The 13,200-nt window shown below is 40.6% G+C and overlaps 1 protein-coding gene across 2 annotated transcripts in view; it reads left to right on the top strand.

The window, feature by feature from the left end:
- Positions 1-13,200, top strand: part of LOC126209774 (protein sprint) — a 308,754-nt gene that overhangs the window by 259,570 nt on the left and 35,984 nt on the right. For both annotated transcript variants that reach the window (XM_049938899.1, XM_049938900.1), the window contains 2 exons: positions 2,588-2,780; positions 11,160-11,345. In XM_049938899.1, the coding sequence (XP_049794856.1) occupies positions 2,588-2,780; positions 11,160-11,345 (379 nt within the window). The remainder of the gene's footprint in view (positions 1-2,587; positions 2,781-11,159; positions 11,346-13,200) is intronic.

Below are 13,200 nucleotides of genomic sequence, written 5' to 3' on the forward strand. Positions count from 1 at the left end.
ATTGAAAAATTGAAAAGAATAACCAAAGGAATTAAAATTAATGGGGAACGAGTACACTGTATCCATTTTGCAGATGATATATTAGTACTTGCTGACTCAGTAAAGGAAATGGAGTTTATGTTGCTAAAATTTGTCAAAATCCTAAGAGAATTTAATCTAAAAATAAATAAGAAGAAAACAAAAACTATGGTAGTAGGGAAGACAAAAGAAAATGGTAAAGTTAATATTAAACTAGATGATGATGATCCAGAGCAGATTGAGAACTTCAGTTATTTGGGGAGCACAATCTCTGACGGCAATAAGTGTATCACAGATATAAATAGAATAATAGCCTTGGCAAAGCAAGCTTTCCAAAATAAATGGAATTTACTAACAGACAATCATACAAGCCTAGAAAGTAGGAAAAAGTTTGCCAAAACTTTTGTCTGGAGTGTCTTAACATATGGATGTGAAGCATGGACTCTGGGAAAGGCAGAGAAAAAGAGACTGGAAGGAATGGAAATGTGGATATGGAGAAGAATGATGAAAAAAGCTGGGTAGATAGAGACAGCAATGAACAGGTCTTAAGAGAAGTTAATGAGGACAGAATGCTGCTAAATTATATAGGAAGAAGAAAATCAATAATGATAGGGCACATAATGAGAGACAACCAGTTCCTAAAGAATGTATTTGAAGGAAAAGTTTTAGGGAAAAAACCAAGAGGCAGGCCAAGAGCAATGTATTTTAATAACATCAAAGAAGATATGGGGATAAAATCATATGAAGAATTGAAGAGGATGACAATGGAGAGAGGGACGTGGCTAAATTGACAAGGCATAGCCTTTAGTTTATGATGATAATGATGATGTATCATTACATGAAGGAGGCTTAGGTCAAATCATAAGAGCCACACCTGAAATACCTATCAGAAGAAATAGCCTCATGGGTCTCCATGAAGACAGAAAATTTGTCAGAACCTGTTAGTGTTAAAGTTACGATGATTCTTCTGTACGGCTGTGATGATGTTATCCTAACGCATACTGTTCCCCAACAGCAGGCCTCCTGTGTGCTGTATTGGTGTTCATTTTAGGAATGCAACCTGTGACCAGGTTTCAGAAAGAAGCAGCGACAGTTTCTGTGGAACCCACTGATCATTTTGCAGGGTAATGTTCAGGTGCACAATTGCAAGTTGTGACTGATTTGTTCGACTGATGGGCCTGGTAAGTGCTGTATCATTCACCACACTCCCTGTACATAACCCTTTGTGACTTTGACTTGATTTCTGTGCTGGAGGAAGCACTTTATGGCATATGCCTCAAAACTTCTACAGAGATTCGTCGAGAAATAGATGCTCCATCCGAACCTCAACACAGCTGGCACTTCTAAAGGTATCATGCAGCTTCCACACACTAGTGATGGCGTATATACAATGCTGATGCCTACTTTGTAAGACAGTAAAACTTTGAAATATGCGTCTGTTTTGTATCAGTTGTAAGTAAATAGTTATCATTATTCAAGTTATAACCCTCATATATGAAAATTAAGTGATGTACTGTGATAGGCAGGCAGTAAACGGCAATGTGATGGTGATACTTGATAAAACACAAATATGCTCAGGAGTAGCAAACCTTGTGAGATGTCGTGCAAACTAATGTAGTTTTTCACTTATGTATATAGCATTTTACCACATTCAAAGCAAATAGATTTTAATTTCTTCAGAGCTCTTACCAATATATTCATCAGTTTTCCTGATGTTGATTCTCTTTAAAATATTCCTGAATGAACTTGAGTCATAAATAAAGCAGACTAACAGCTCAGCTATTGGAGTCAATATTAGATATGAGAATAACATTCATAGGGATGTAAAGTCATTTACTTTAATCCAGAAAGGTGTCCATTATTCAGGAAACACAGTTTCAGTAAAAGTAAAAGTAAAAGTTTAGCAGCTAACTAAGTTCAGTTTGAGGAGCCTAATGGAGTAATTGGTGGCCAACTCCTTCCACTTCAGTATTTGTCAGTAGAACTGATTCATGTGTGCATATTATTAATATTGTCAGATAATGTGTTAGGTAAAATCTGACCTCTGCACACCTTGAGTGCAGTAATGTAATCAGTGTAAATAAGTACCATAAACTTATTTTCTGTTTAACAGTATGTGATTACAATATCCTAAGAATAATTGTATGCGCCTTTCATTATTGTTCATTTATGTGGTTTTGTAACAAGTTTGTTACTAACTCTTAAATGAAAATATGTTTTTAAGATTTTTTTGACTTATTCCACATACATGAAAACCATTTTATTTGAGGTCTGTGGAAGGGACACTAGCATTTCTCTCTCTCCCCCCTCCGTTCTTTAATTTAATTATCTTTTTATACTTGTTCTACATCCTTTATTACCTCCTCAGTTTGGATCTGTGAAGAAAAACTATATGTGATCTATTCCCATCTAAAAAGCAAGTGTTATTTCATTATTTAAAGAAAGTAATTAGCAAAGAGGGGGAAGTATTACATGTGTCACTAACCTATTAGACTTTGGTGATTTGTATACTGAATGATGGCAGTAGACAATCTTTCTTACTGTTCAGAATGTTGCCCCTGCATTGCAGTGAACGATGACGACGGAGAGGAAGGTCTGTCTGGGGGTGAGAGCGAAGCCGACGACGAGGAGTGTACGGAAGAGCCGTCGATTACCGGAGACGATCGCGAGAGGAGGTTTCCGTCGCTGGAGCAGCAGGAGAACACTCTGGAGGAGGACAGTTCGGTGACACCGTGCACTGTCCACGACCTCATCATCCAGAGGTGAGTTGGCACTCCTAATATGATGCACTCTGTATTTGTGTTGGGTTATACTTCCTAAACATGCAATATCTGATGTTTTCTCCATGTGATTGATTAACAATTTGGTTTGTAGTGTTCACTAGGCTGGTGGGTGGTTTCCATTTTTGTCTGTGATATTGCAGTGACCAATGCAATTGTCGCCTTCTCGTGGTGTGAGCTGTGTCATTACTTCTACTCACTGCCTGGACTCAGACCTCACTGTGATTACTGGCGATGTCGTGCCACTATTTTCAGCCGATTTTGACACCCGGCATCCACTGTGCCCTTAGGTGGTCATTTCTTTTTCAGAGCCTTCACTGTTATTCTGTAAAACGCACATTCTTTCAGTTTGCCAGCTCTGGTGGATGAGATCGCCAGATGTATCTTGATAAACTGAATGCTGGATGCGAGCCTTGTTTAAATAGAAACCACCCTTCACAAAAAAACTTCACACTGAAGACTCTGGTCCGTAGAGCTCGAATGCTGTCAGATGAGGAGAGCCTCGAAGTATCAGAGCAGGTTTTAGGGATTTGAAATGGACTGATAATGTACCATCAGTTGTAGGTATGGCAAGTGGCAAATGTATCTTCGTTGGCAGGATCTGGGAATATGCAGTCATTCTACAAAGGTGAATGCTTGCAAAATGCTTGTGCATCCAGTCTTAGAAAATTCCTCGAATGTTTGATGCCTGTACCAGATGGGACTATTGGGGATAATACGAGGGTTGCCCAGAATCACCAACAATTCTTTATTGAACGTAATGAGAATTACACAGACGAAAGAATTTTTCCGTGTTATCTCCATCCTGTTCTCCGGCCTTCCTCCAGCACCGTGCCCTGTCGGTATGCCCTGTCAGTACCAATCCCAGTCACGGTGGTGGAGCCAGTGCTTCACTGTGTGAATCATCACCTTATCTTCTTCAAAATGTCTTCCACAAATGCGTCTGTCCTCGCAAATGATAACATCAGCTCGCTGCAACATGTCAGGTGTGACAGCCGTGGATGGCTTCCCCGACCACTGCAAATTGTGGAGCTCCACCGAACTGCCCTCTGATGACCTCACCCTCCATGCCCACCTACTAACTGTACTTTTGTCGACAGCAGGTGCTCCGTAGACTTTGCACAAGCGTTTGTAAATATTCCCCACTGTTTCTTTCTCTGCAGTGAGAAATTAGATGACGGCACATTGCTTGTAATGTACATCACCTACATACACCATTTTCAAACTGTTCTGCAGCTATGCTATCTGTCGGTAGTGACGGAAACTTGGTGCACTCTCTCAGGAGACTTCAAATAATACATATGTAACATTTCACATTCATAGCATTGCTTTCGGCTGAGAAAAAAAAAAAAAAAAATGTGGTGCATTACTTTCTGGGCAACCCTTGTGTAAAGAAGGGTGACACAAATGTTCACATGTTTGTTTGACTTGGAGCAGAATGTCACAGAAATTTTGAAAAACCTGTACTGGCAGACTCTTGAAGATAGACACAAATCATCCTACAAAGCTTGCTTACAAAATTTTAAGAGTGTGTGTTATGTCAAGAATCTAGAGGTAATATGCACCCCTCTACATATTGCTCCTGTAAGGAGCATGTAGATAAGATTAGACCAAGTACAGCCTGCACACAGCCACGTAAGCATTTTTCCCACACTCCATACGCAATTGGAATGGGAAGTAACCCAATGTGTGATGTTTGCCAAGTACACTCTGCCATTCACTTCACAGTGGTTTGCAGAGGATGTATGTAGATGTAGAATTGCAACTCATGAATAGTGCTCCCACTGATCTGTACTCAGATTGAAAAATGGAGCTGGTATTGCAGTAAAAATAGACAGTGCCTGAGGAAAGGGTTGAAAGTGAGGAAGAAAGAGAATCCCAAGAATTGTTATCTGTCTGTAACTGGCCCAATCTCTGGCGGTATCCACAGACTCCTTTGGAAGTGTGCTGTCCAGTGTATGTTGCTACTGTCAGCAAAGCTTAAACATTTTCTTTGTAATGGTAAAGATGTTTTAGTCCTCCAGAAATCAGGTTTGTGTACCATGTTCCATCAGTGACAAAAATTAAATATGTAGGAAAGACATCAGAAAACATACTAAACTGGTACAGTGGCTTCAATTTAAATAAGATTTTGGGTCAGGCACTCAATTTATTAAGATCTCACTGGCCATCTTGTCCCAAGAGCTAAAAAGTGCTGAGAGAATGTGGCTTTCATGGAACAACAGTGCAGATTTGGAAAATGGAAAAAGTATCAAGAGCATAAATGAAGACAAAACCCTAACAATACATTAGTGTAGTTGGAGTCCAGTCAGCGAGTACGCATATTACCACAGCTCTCTTCACTTGAAGAAGGCGACTGGTTTGGCTGTTGAAATATTGTGCAGAAAAATGGAACCGAGAGTTCGGCTGAGCACCCTAAAGCACACAATTTTGTAGTCATGTTAATTGTTTCTAATGATAAATGATTTCTTGACTGCTTTATACCTGCATGAGTAGAATCCCTAGGACAAAATTATATTTATGTTTGTCACTCTGAAAGTTATTATTGTCGAGACAGTCTTTTTACAGATAAATTTCCTGTTACTGCAACTATCAAATGTAATTGTAGATAATTTTAATCTGTATCAAATAAGTTACAAATGTCTGCTAACCAAGGCTGAGTTCAGAAACTTCTCGTTATTGAAATGGCTTGATAAAAAAGCATAAAACATCCAAATTTATGTTACAGTGCTGTGTTAAAATCACAGTTCAGAATTGTTGTGAAGTTAAATATGAGTAAGATGCATCTAAAGTGAAAGGTCATGGACTTTTTTTGGAGGTGATTGTGCCATGAATGGAAATTGAATATGGCAGGAACAGTATGTAACTGTAAAAGCGTGAATCATTACATTCAGGCAGAGGTTTCTGAGTAGTTATGTGTGCCCAGGTCCACTGTCAGAGCACTTCCTTCTTGTAGAAAAGGTGTGGAAGCTGACCTGATATAAGTGATTGCAAAATGTATGTGAGAAAATGAAAACTGAAAGTATTGATTTTTGAGTGGGAAAAGAAATCTGAACCGTCAAAAAAAAGGAGACTGAAGTCTTTAGAAAGAAGCAATGAAGTTAGGAATCAAACACATCATGCTTCAAGTATTTGTTTCTTTCTTTTGTATCCGTCAGAGGAAGGTTTTGAAAATATAGTGTGTGGATAGTATAGGTAGTAACCCAGGGTCGAGTGTGAGAACTTAAATTTGTCCATTTAATGTTTGAAGAGACAGATTGTTGTTCTGTTGTATTTTCCGTCCAAAACTAATGATTTCCTGTGCCACCTGCCAAAAGATTCTCTCAAAGATGAGATGGCATCTCTGGTATGAACTTTAGGTTTTGAAACTTCTTTAATCATTTATTTGTTGCATATCTCATAAGTTGATGAAGAACACTGATTTGTAAACTTAGTGTCCAAAAATCTCTGCACATTACTGAATACATTGTGTGTGTCATATCTGGATATGTGCCTGATGGTAGCTAAATGCAAGTGCAACATGAATACATAATCAATGTGTTGGCCACCTTACGAATCAATGAATAAAATTGACAAGTTTTGAACAGGGCCCAGGAACTTTCGTATTCAGGCAGAGGTTTCTGGGTAGTTACGTGTGCCCAAGTCCACTGTTAGTGATATTAAGAGGTGGAGACTGTAGTGGTGGTCATTAAAAAAATTATGTTTACCACATGTGGCAGTAGTCAGACTTGTTTGATAACTAACTTCTGTTACAGCTCTCCTACGGATGTCAGTGACTAAACTATTCTTTGAAAGGTTTTAGTATTTTAGTTTCTCAGTTGTGTTGTTGGCTGTAAGTCATCGATTGCTAGAGTGAATGTCTGACTCGGCTGGGTGCTGCAGAGAGTACTATCATTAGTCCGCCTAGCAGTGCAAGATGGTTTTATGAAATGATTTATGCGATATTCCGTTGCACTTGGGGGGAAGGGGGAAGGGGGTGCACAAACTTCTTGTTGATGTGAGAAATTGTGTTTCCTCCGTGTGTTGTGGCTGAAGGGAAAGTCATTTGAGTTTTATTTTTAATGTAGGTGCCTTATGTAAACATTTTAGACATCATCATGCATTGTACCAACTGGTTTGGAGTCCCCTTTTCTTTATGATAGTTAAGAGAATATGTAAGAAAATAAGCTACATGTATCATACCATACTAAAACCTTTGTGCAACAAGATGAGAGTTTTGTCAGAAGAGAGTACATATCCTGCAGAGACAGTTGTGCTGCTCTACAGATAACACATGCATCACATTTGTGTGAGTGAAATTGCATAACTGGATGCATATTCCAGAGTTAAACACACATATTGTTGTAACGGCGACCGGAACAGTCGCGGGGTTGTAGTGACGGAAACGCGGCGGGACCCACGGAGCAGCCCGCGAACAACAACACAACAGGAGAGGACGGACACGACCAATGAAGGACCTTATTGCTGTGGTGCGCACAGCCACGCAAATACAACGGGCAGCTACCGCTGCAGAATAAGCCGCACCTGCAACGTAGTTCCGGCGCATTCCGCCAGCCGGCATTAGAGGCATTTCCCGCCAAACATGAAAGCAGCCGCGGAATACGCACGCGCGTGACCCCTTTTCCGACGCGGATGGTAATACGATGAAATCACCATCCGCCAATCGGGTATCGCCAACGGCCGCCAATCCTCACGACAGAATCCGCAGAGGAAGACTAGAGCCGCCGGGTTAAATAGCCGGCAGGAAAGGAAACAGGCGTCTTTCGACCCGCCGCGGACCGCCACCAGGAGGAAACATTGTTGCAGCCGGATCGACCAGGTGCCTGTCTTCAATAAGCCAGTCTTCGACCCGGAAGCGGCGCCCGTCTAACTCCTCGGCATCCATGGGAGAGCATCGACAGAGCACCTTCAAGCAACATAAAATCAGTTCAGTTATAAAAGCCAATTTTATTAAGGTTGTATATTCGTGTTTGGATACTAAATTTTTGGGCAGGAGAGAAGCCTTTTTATTTTCCTAAGAAGGTTATCTGTTGCAAAATTAAGTGGTGTCCTGGTTACACCCAATAAAGCAAATTTTATTATCATGTGGGTGTTGATCAGTGTATATGACACTTACGACACAACAAGAACGGACAAAAAAGTCACGAAAACCAAACAAGACAACCACGTCCACTCGTAAAGAAAACACGAAAGTTAATACGCTGTCTAATGCGAGGTGATATGTCCTGAGACGTACGCAAGGTTAGACTGCAGGCTGAGCGACAGGCAGGCGCTTAAGTACTCGATCGGGGACGCCGCTATTGGCCGCTGCAACCACGTGTTCCACTGTGATGCCCTCACTCTAAATGCGGGCCAGGAGGCGCGCGTTGCCACACCTTACGGCGCGATGGTACAGAGACCTCTATGGGTCTTCGACGTCCGTGACATCTGGCGGGGATTCAAATTCCGCGGCATGCGGACCAGGCATACAACAGTATGATTCTTGGGGGCAAAACATGTGAATGGCGCACATATTCACTGTGAAATTTCTGGCAGTATATGGACCAAATGCAATGTTGTGTCCAGCCACAGTGAAATGATGCCAATAACTTGTCAGAGACTGAATAGACATGTGGGATGCCTACAGGGAAGGAAGGCCATTGACGTGTATTACAGACGACAGTGTCCGGGCAATCGAGAAACTGATTTGCAGGAATTGTAGAGTGACTGTTGGAGACATTGCTCAGTAGGTGCATCCCTCAATAGGCAGTGCTATTCCATCATTCGAGACCGACGGCAGTATTGGAAATTGTGCTCGTGCCGGGTTCCGTGATCACTGTCACCTGTACACAAAGACTATGAAGAATGAGAGGTGTGGAAAACTAAGTGAGGCCATTGTTCTCTTGTACAACAGTACAACACCCCACATGGCATGGACAACATGAGCTTTCAGTGCTTTTAATGGGAGTTTTGGAAGTGTGTGTCATAGAGTCCAGATCTTGTACTGTGCAATTTCCAATGTTCTGACAAGCTTTAAGAACAGTTGGAGGAAAAGAGATTTTCTGATGACGACGATGTTGATGATCAGACAGTAGTTCTCAAATGGCATCATCACCAAGGAGTGGATTTGTATTGTTGAGGAACTGAACGATTCTTAGAACATTCCAACTGTTATTTACATAGATTTGATGACTGTGCTGAAAAGTATATAATGTGTCTGTGTCACTTTGAAGTGTTGTGCAGTATTCAATAAAAGTTACTTGGCCTGCCATAATAAAAGTGTAACTTACTTTTTGAAGTCCACTCTTATAACACTTCGTCCGCAAAATGAGGATCGTGCATTGTGGTTCGACATAAATGAGGTGAATTTGCTGGTTTGGACTTCTCAGACTCGTATATAAATCTCTGTGTCTATTGAGGACTCTTCACAGTGCTTCATTAAAAATGGAACCAAATTCTTCCTTGAGTGCCTGAGAAGTTACTGAAAAGCCTACTGTGAAGATTAACCACTCCGATAGCAGGAGAGTGTGTGTGTGTGTGTGTGTGTGTGTGTGTGTGTGTGTGTGTGTGTGTCATGTATTATCTGCGCAGTTTCCTTAAACGAGGGATACATTTTGCTGCTTAATGAAAATTTAATCTGCAGTGATAAAAACTTACACAAGTTTAAAAAATAAAATAAGTAGGAGAAGGGGGAGGGATGGTGAGATGCCACAAATCCCAGAGCATATGGGGCCCAAAATCTGTGTAACAGTAAATAAATGAGGTGATGTGAGATTATTATGAAGATGAGAAATCTGTTGGGTGTACTCATGCAGGAGTAGTATGTAGTAGTCATTATTACCAGTCCTATTTAGAAGAAATGGAACTGTTTTCACAGAATGATTTGCTGCTGTTCTGACATAGAAGAATATTTCACTACACTCTTGATCTGTTAAGAATGTACGCCATTGTTGGACTTGGATAAAGATTCTGTCATTGTGTGGACAATACTTCTCCTTTTGAGCTGTCCATCAGTGCTTTGCAAACCAACTTAAAGAGGCTGTAGCAAGTTAGTGCCTGTCTCTTTCTCGTGTCCAAGTTCATAGCAGGGAGATGATTTTAACCATTCGGGAGGAGTCAACTCGAGTTATGGAGTGTTTACGTTGTAAGCTATTTCATCCCTGTAAGTGACTAGTTATGAAGAGAACACACATAATGTGAGTCTCCCATTTTTTATTTGGATTGTTTGTATCTAAGTGAAAAGCTGGGCACATTCTTCAGTCAGAGGAAAGTAGGAATCATCAAAGAGGTAGCTGAGAGCACAGTCTCTATATGTCAAGTTTCTCTCTCGCAATGTGGAGTCATTAGGGGAAGAGGGAGGAGAATGGTTCTTAGAGATGCTGAATTGCCTTGTTGTCGAAGACTTACTTTTTATTCTTGCATACACTATCAAACTTTTCGTGGCCATTGCTTATTTTCTCACCGATGACTGTTAGGTTTTGAACGTAATTTTCTGCCTGATGTTTTGTCTCCCTCCATGTGATCTGTCACCATCAAGTATTTAAATTCGTCAATTTGTTGTTTTGAAAAATGAATAAAGGGCAATTCAGTACCAATATAACAATTACAAATGGGCATAACTATTAAATGCATAATCAATAAAAATGACAGAGAATGTAAAAGAAAGTTCAAAAGTTTGAGCAGCACAATTTTAAGTTGACATCTTCAGAACTGTCAGATTGTACTGGGCGTGATGATACCGAGTTCCGCTCTTGGCCACCTGACATTGCGTACCTGACTCCTGTGGGTTTCCTTTTACAAGATTATGTCAAAGACCTTGATTATGGGCCCCCTTTGTCAAAACCAACTCTGGAATTCAAAATTTGCATCACTAGTGGCTTTGTATCAGTGACTGCACATACTTCATAATTTATGGCCTAGATTGGATTATCACTTAGATGTTGTCTTCATGACCGACAGGATTTACAGAACTATTGTTAAAGATATAAAGAAAGTGAACTTTCTTTTACATTCTCTGTCATTTTTATCGATGTAACATTATGCTTTAAATAGTTATGGCCATTTGGAATCACGATACTAATTTTGAATTGCCCTGTACTCTAAAGTGATAACAGCTGCATTTAGAGTAGCAACCATCAGAGGATTCAAACAAATACCTCTGTAGCAGCTTAAGATATCTCATACCATAGGAGACAAAATGTTATATGGTAGTTTTTAGTACAGATTTCTACATAATTACCAAAAACCAGAAGGCTTCAAGGAGGTATCACTGTAAGGACATTCTGAATCGTGTTTTGAGTTGTGTGAAGATGAAAAATAGAAGTAAGAGAAGCGCCCAGAACGAGCGCTCGGAGTGAGAGACGGCCGTTGGGTTGGACGCAGGTTCCCCAGCCTGCGGCTGTCCCCGGACCCGCTGTCAACTCCCGGAGGCTCCGCACCCCCCTCGGGTTCCCCACCTCCTGCCGGTGGCCCTCGAGGGGGCACCCTCGCGGACGGAACCTGCTCCAGGGTCTCGTCGTATGACAATGTCGAGAACGGCCACCGTTCTCACACCCCCGACAGGGAAATGTGAGTTACGTACTTGAGCTTCTAATCGACACCGGTGCCTGACCGTTGACACATTTGTAATGTCTTTCTTGTAGATGCACTTATCTGGCATTGGTATTAAACACTAAGAGCACGCTGTATTTAATTTCAGTAGAGGTGTATGTCACTGTCTTCTGGTGAAGTTGGGCACCACTGTAAGACAAATCACTAACTTCTTTTAATGAAAATGGTATGCATGCAGCATTATATTGTAGTTTAAGTACCTGTAACATTTCCTCTCAGTCAGAATCTTAAATTACACCAAGACTGAGAAATGATACACTCTGAAATAACACTTGAGTAGACACTTGGAAGATATGTTTTTATTGTTATGCTCTTTAGTCTGAAGACTGATTTTCAAAACTAGACATTCCTTCCTTTGGAGGTTAGAGGTTTGGCAAGAATGAACATAATTTTCTCTAGCTAGGTACTGGACTTGTGCTCCTTGTTACCACATTTTATGCCAGTTTCAGCATAACATTAGGTCTTTGATGTTCCTTACCCATGTTAGATAGTTTCTGTTACTTTTCTGTCTTCAGCAATGTTTTGTAAGTGTTCGTATAGCAAGAAATATCTTTTTCTTAATATAATGTAGTACCTAAAGGGGGACACAATATTTGATGTATTTGTGCCAATTTTGCACATCAGATGTGAGCATCCTAAATATTCATGGCAACATATTATATGTTTACAGCACCACTCTGTAGCATCGACAACATGAATTGGTCTGCAACACACCACTGGGTCTGCAACACACCACTTCATGTAGACAATTGCACTGAACAGTGCTTAAAACGTGTAGCACGTTGCCACCAGCGTAATAAATGTCTAAGGATGGTAACATTTACGAGCAAAACTGGTCCTAATAAATCAAACAATATGTGCCCCTGTGGCTATTTACCTTTACATTAATTACAATGCTTGCTGTGTTCCCGACAGGCAGTGCTTATGTTTGCTAGGTATCTTATTCTTCTTTATCAGGTGACACACACTTTTGCTTGCCTCTGTCTCTCTTTTCTGATGCATCCTAGGCTAGTTGTTTGTCATTCGCTTACATACTTTTCTTCTGTTTTAATCTTGTACATATCTGGCCATCATTCTTGTTGTTGTTGTGGTCCTCAGTCCTGAGACTGGTTTGATGCAGCTCTCCATGCTACTCTATCCTGTGCAAGTTTCTTCATCTCCCAGTACTTACTGTAACCTACATCCTTCTGAATCTGCTTAGTGTATTCATCTCTTGGTCGCCCTCTACGATTTTTACCCTCCACGCTGCCCTCCAATGCTAAATTTGTGATCCCTTGATGCCTCAGAACATGTCCTACCAACTGGTACCTTCTTCTTGTCAAGTTGTGCCACAAACTCCTCTTTTCCCCGTTTCTATTCAATACCTCCTCATTAGTTATGTGATGTACCCAGCTAATCTCCAGCATTCTTCTGTAGCACCAGATATCGAAAGCTTCTATTCTCTTCTTGTCCAAACTGTTTATCGTCCAATGTTTTACTTCCATACATGGCTACACTCCATAGAAATACTTTGAGAAACGACTTCCTGACATTTAAATCTATACTCGATGTTAACAAATTTCTCTTCTTCAGAAACGCTTTCCTTGTCATTGCCAGTCTACATTTTATATCCGCTCTACTTCGACCATCATCAGTTATTTTGCTCCCCAAACAGCAAAACTCCTTTACTACTTTAAGTGTCTCATTTCCTAATCTAATTCTGTCAGCATCACCCGACTTAATTCGACTACATTCCATTATCCTCGTTTTGTTTTTGTTGATGTTCATCCAACATCCTTAAAATATTTATTTCTCTTCCAGATGTGTCTTATTA

Source organism: Schistocerca nitens, chromosome 10, assembly GCF_023898315.1.
Source record: "Schistocerca nitens isolate TAMUIC-IGC-003100 chromosome 10, iqSchNite1.1, whole genome shotgun sequence".
Classification (NCBI taxonomy): Eukaryota; Metazoa; Arthropoda; class Insecta; order Orthoptera; family Acrididae; genus Schistocerca; species Schistocerca nitens.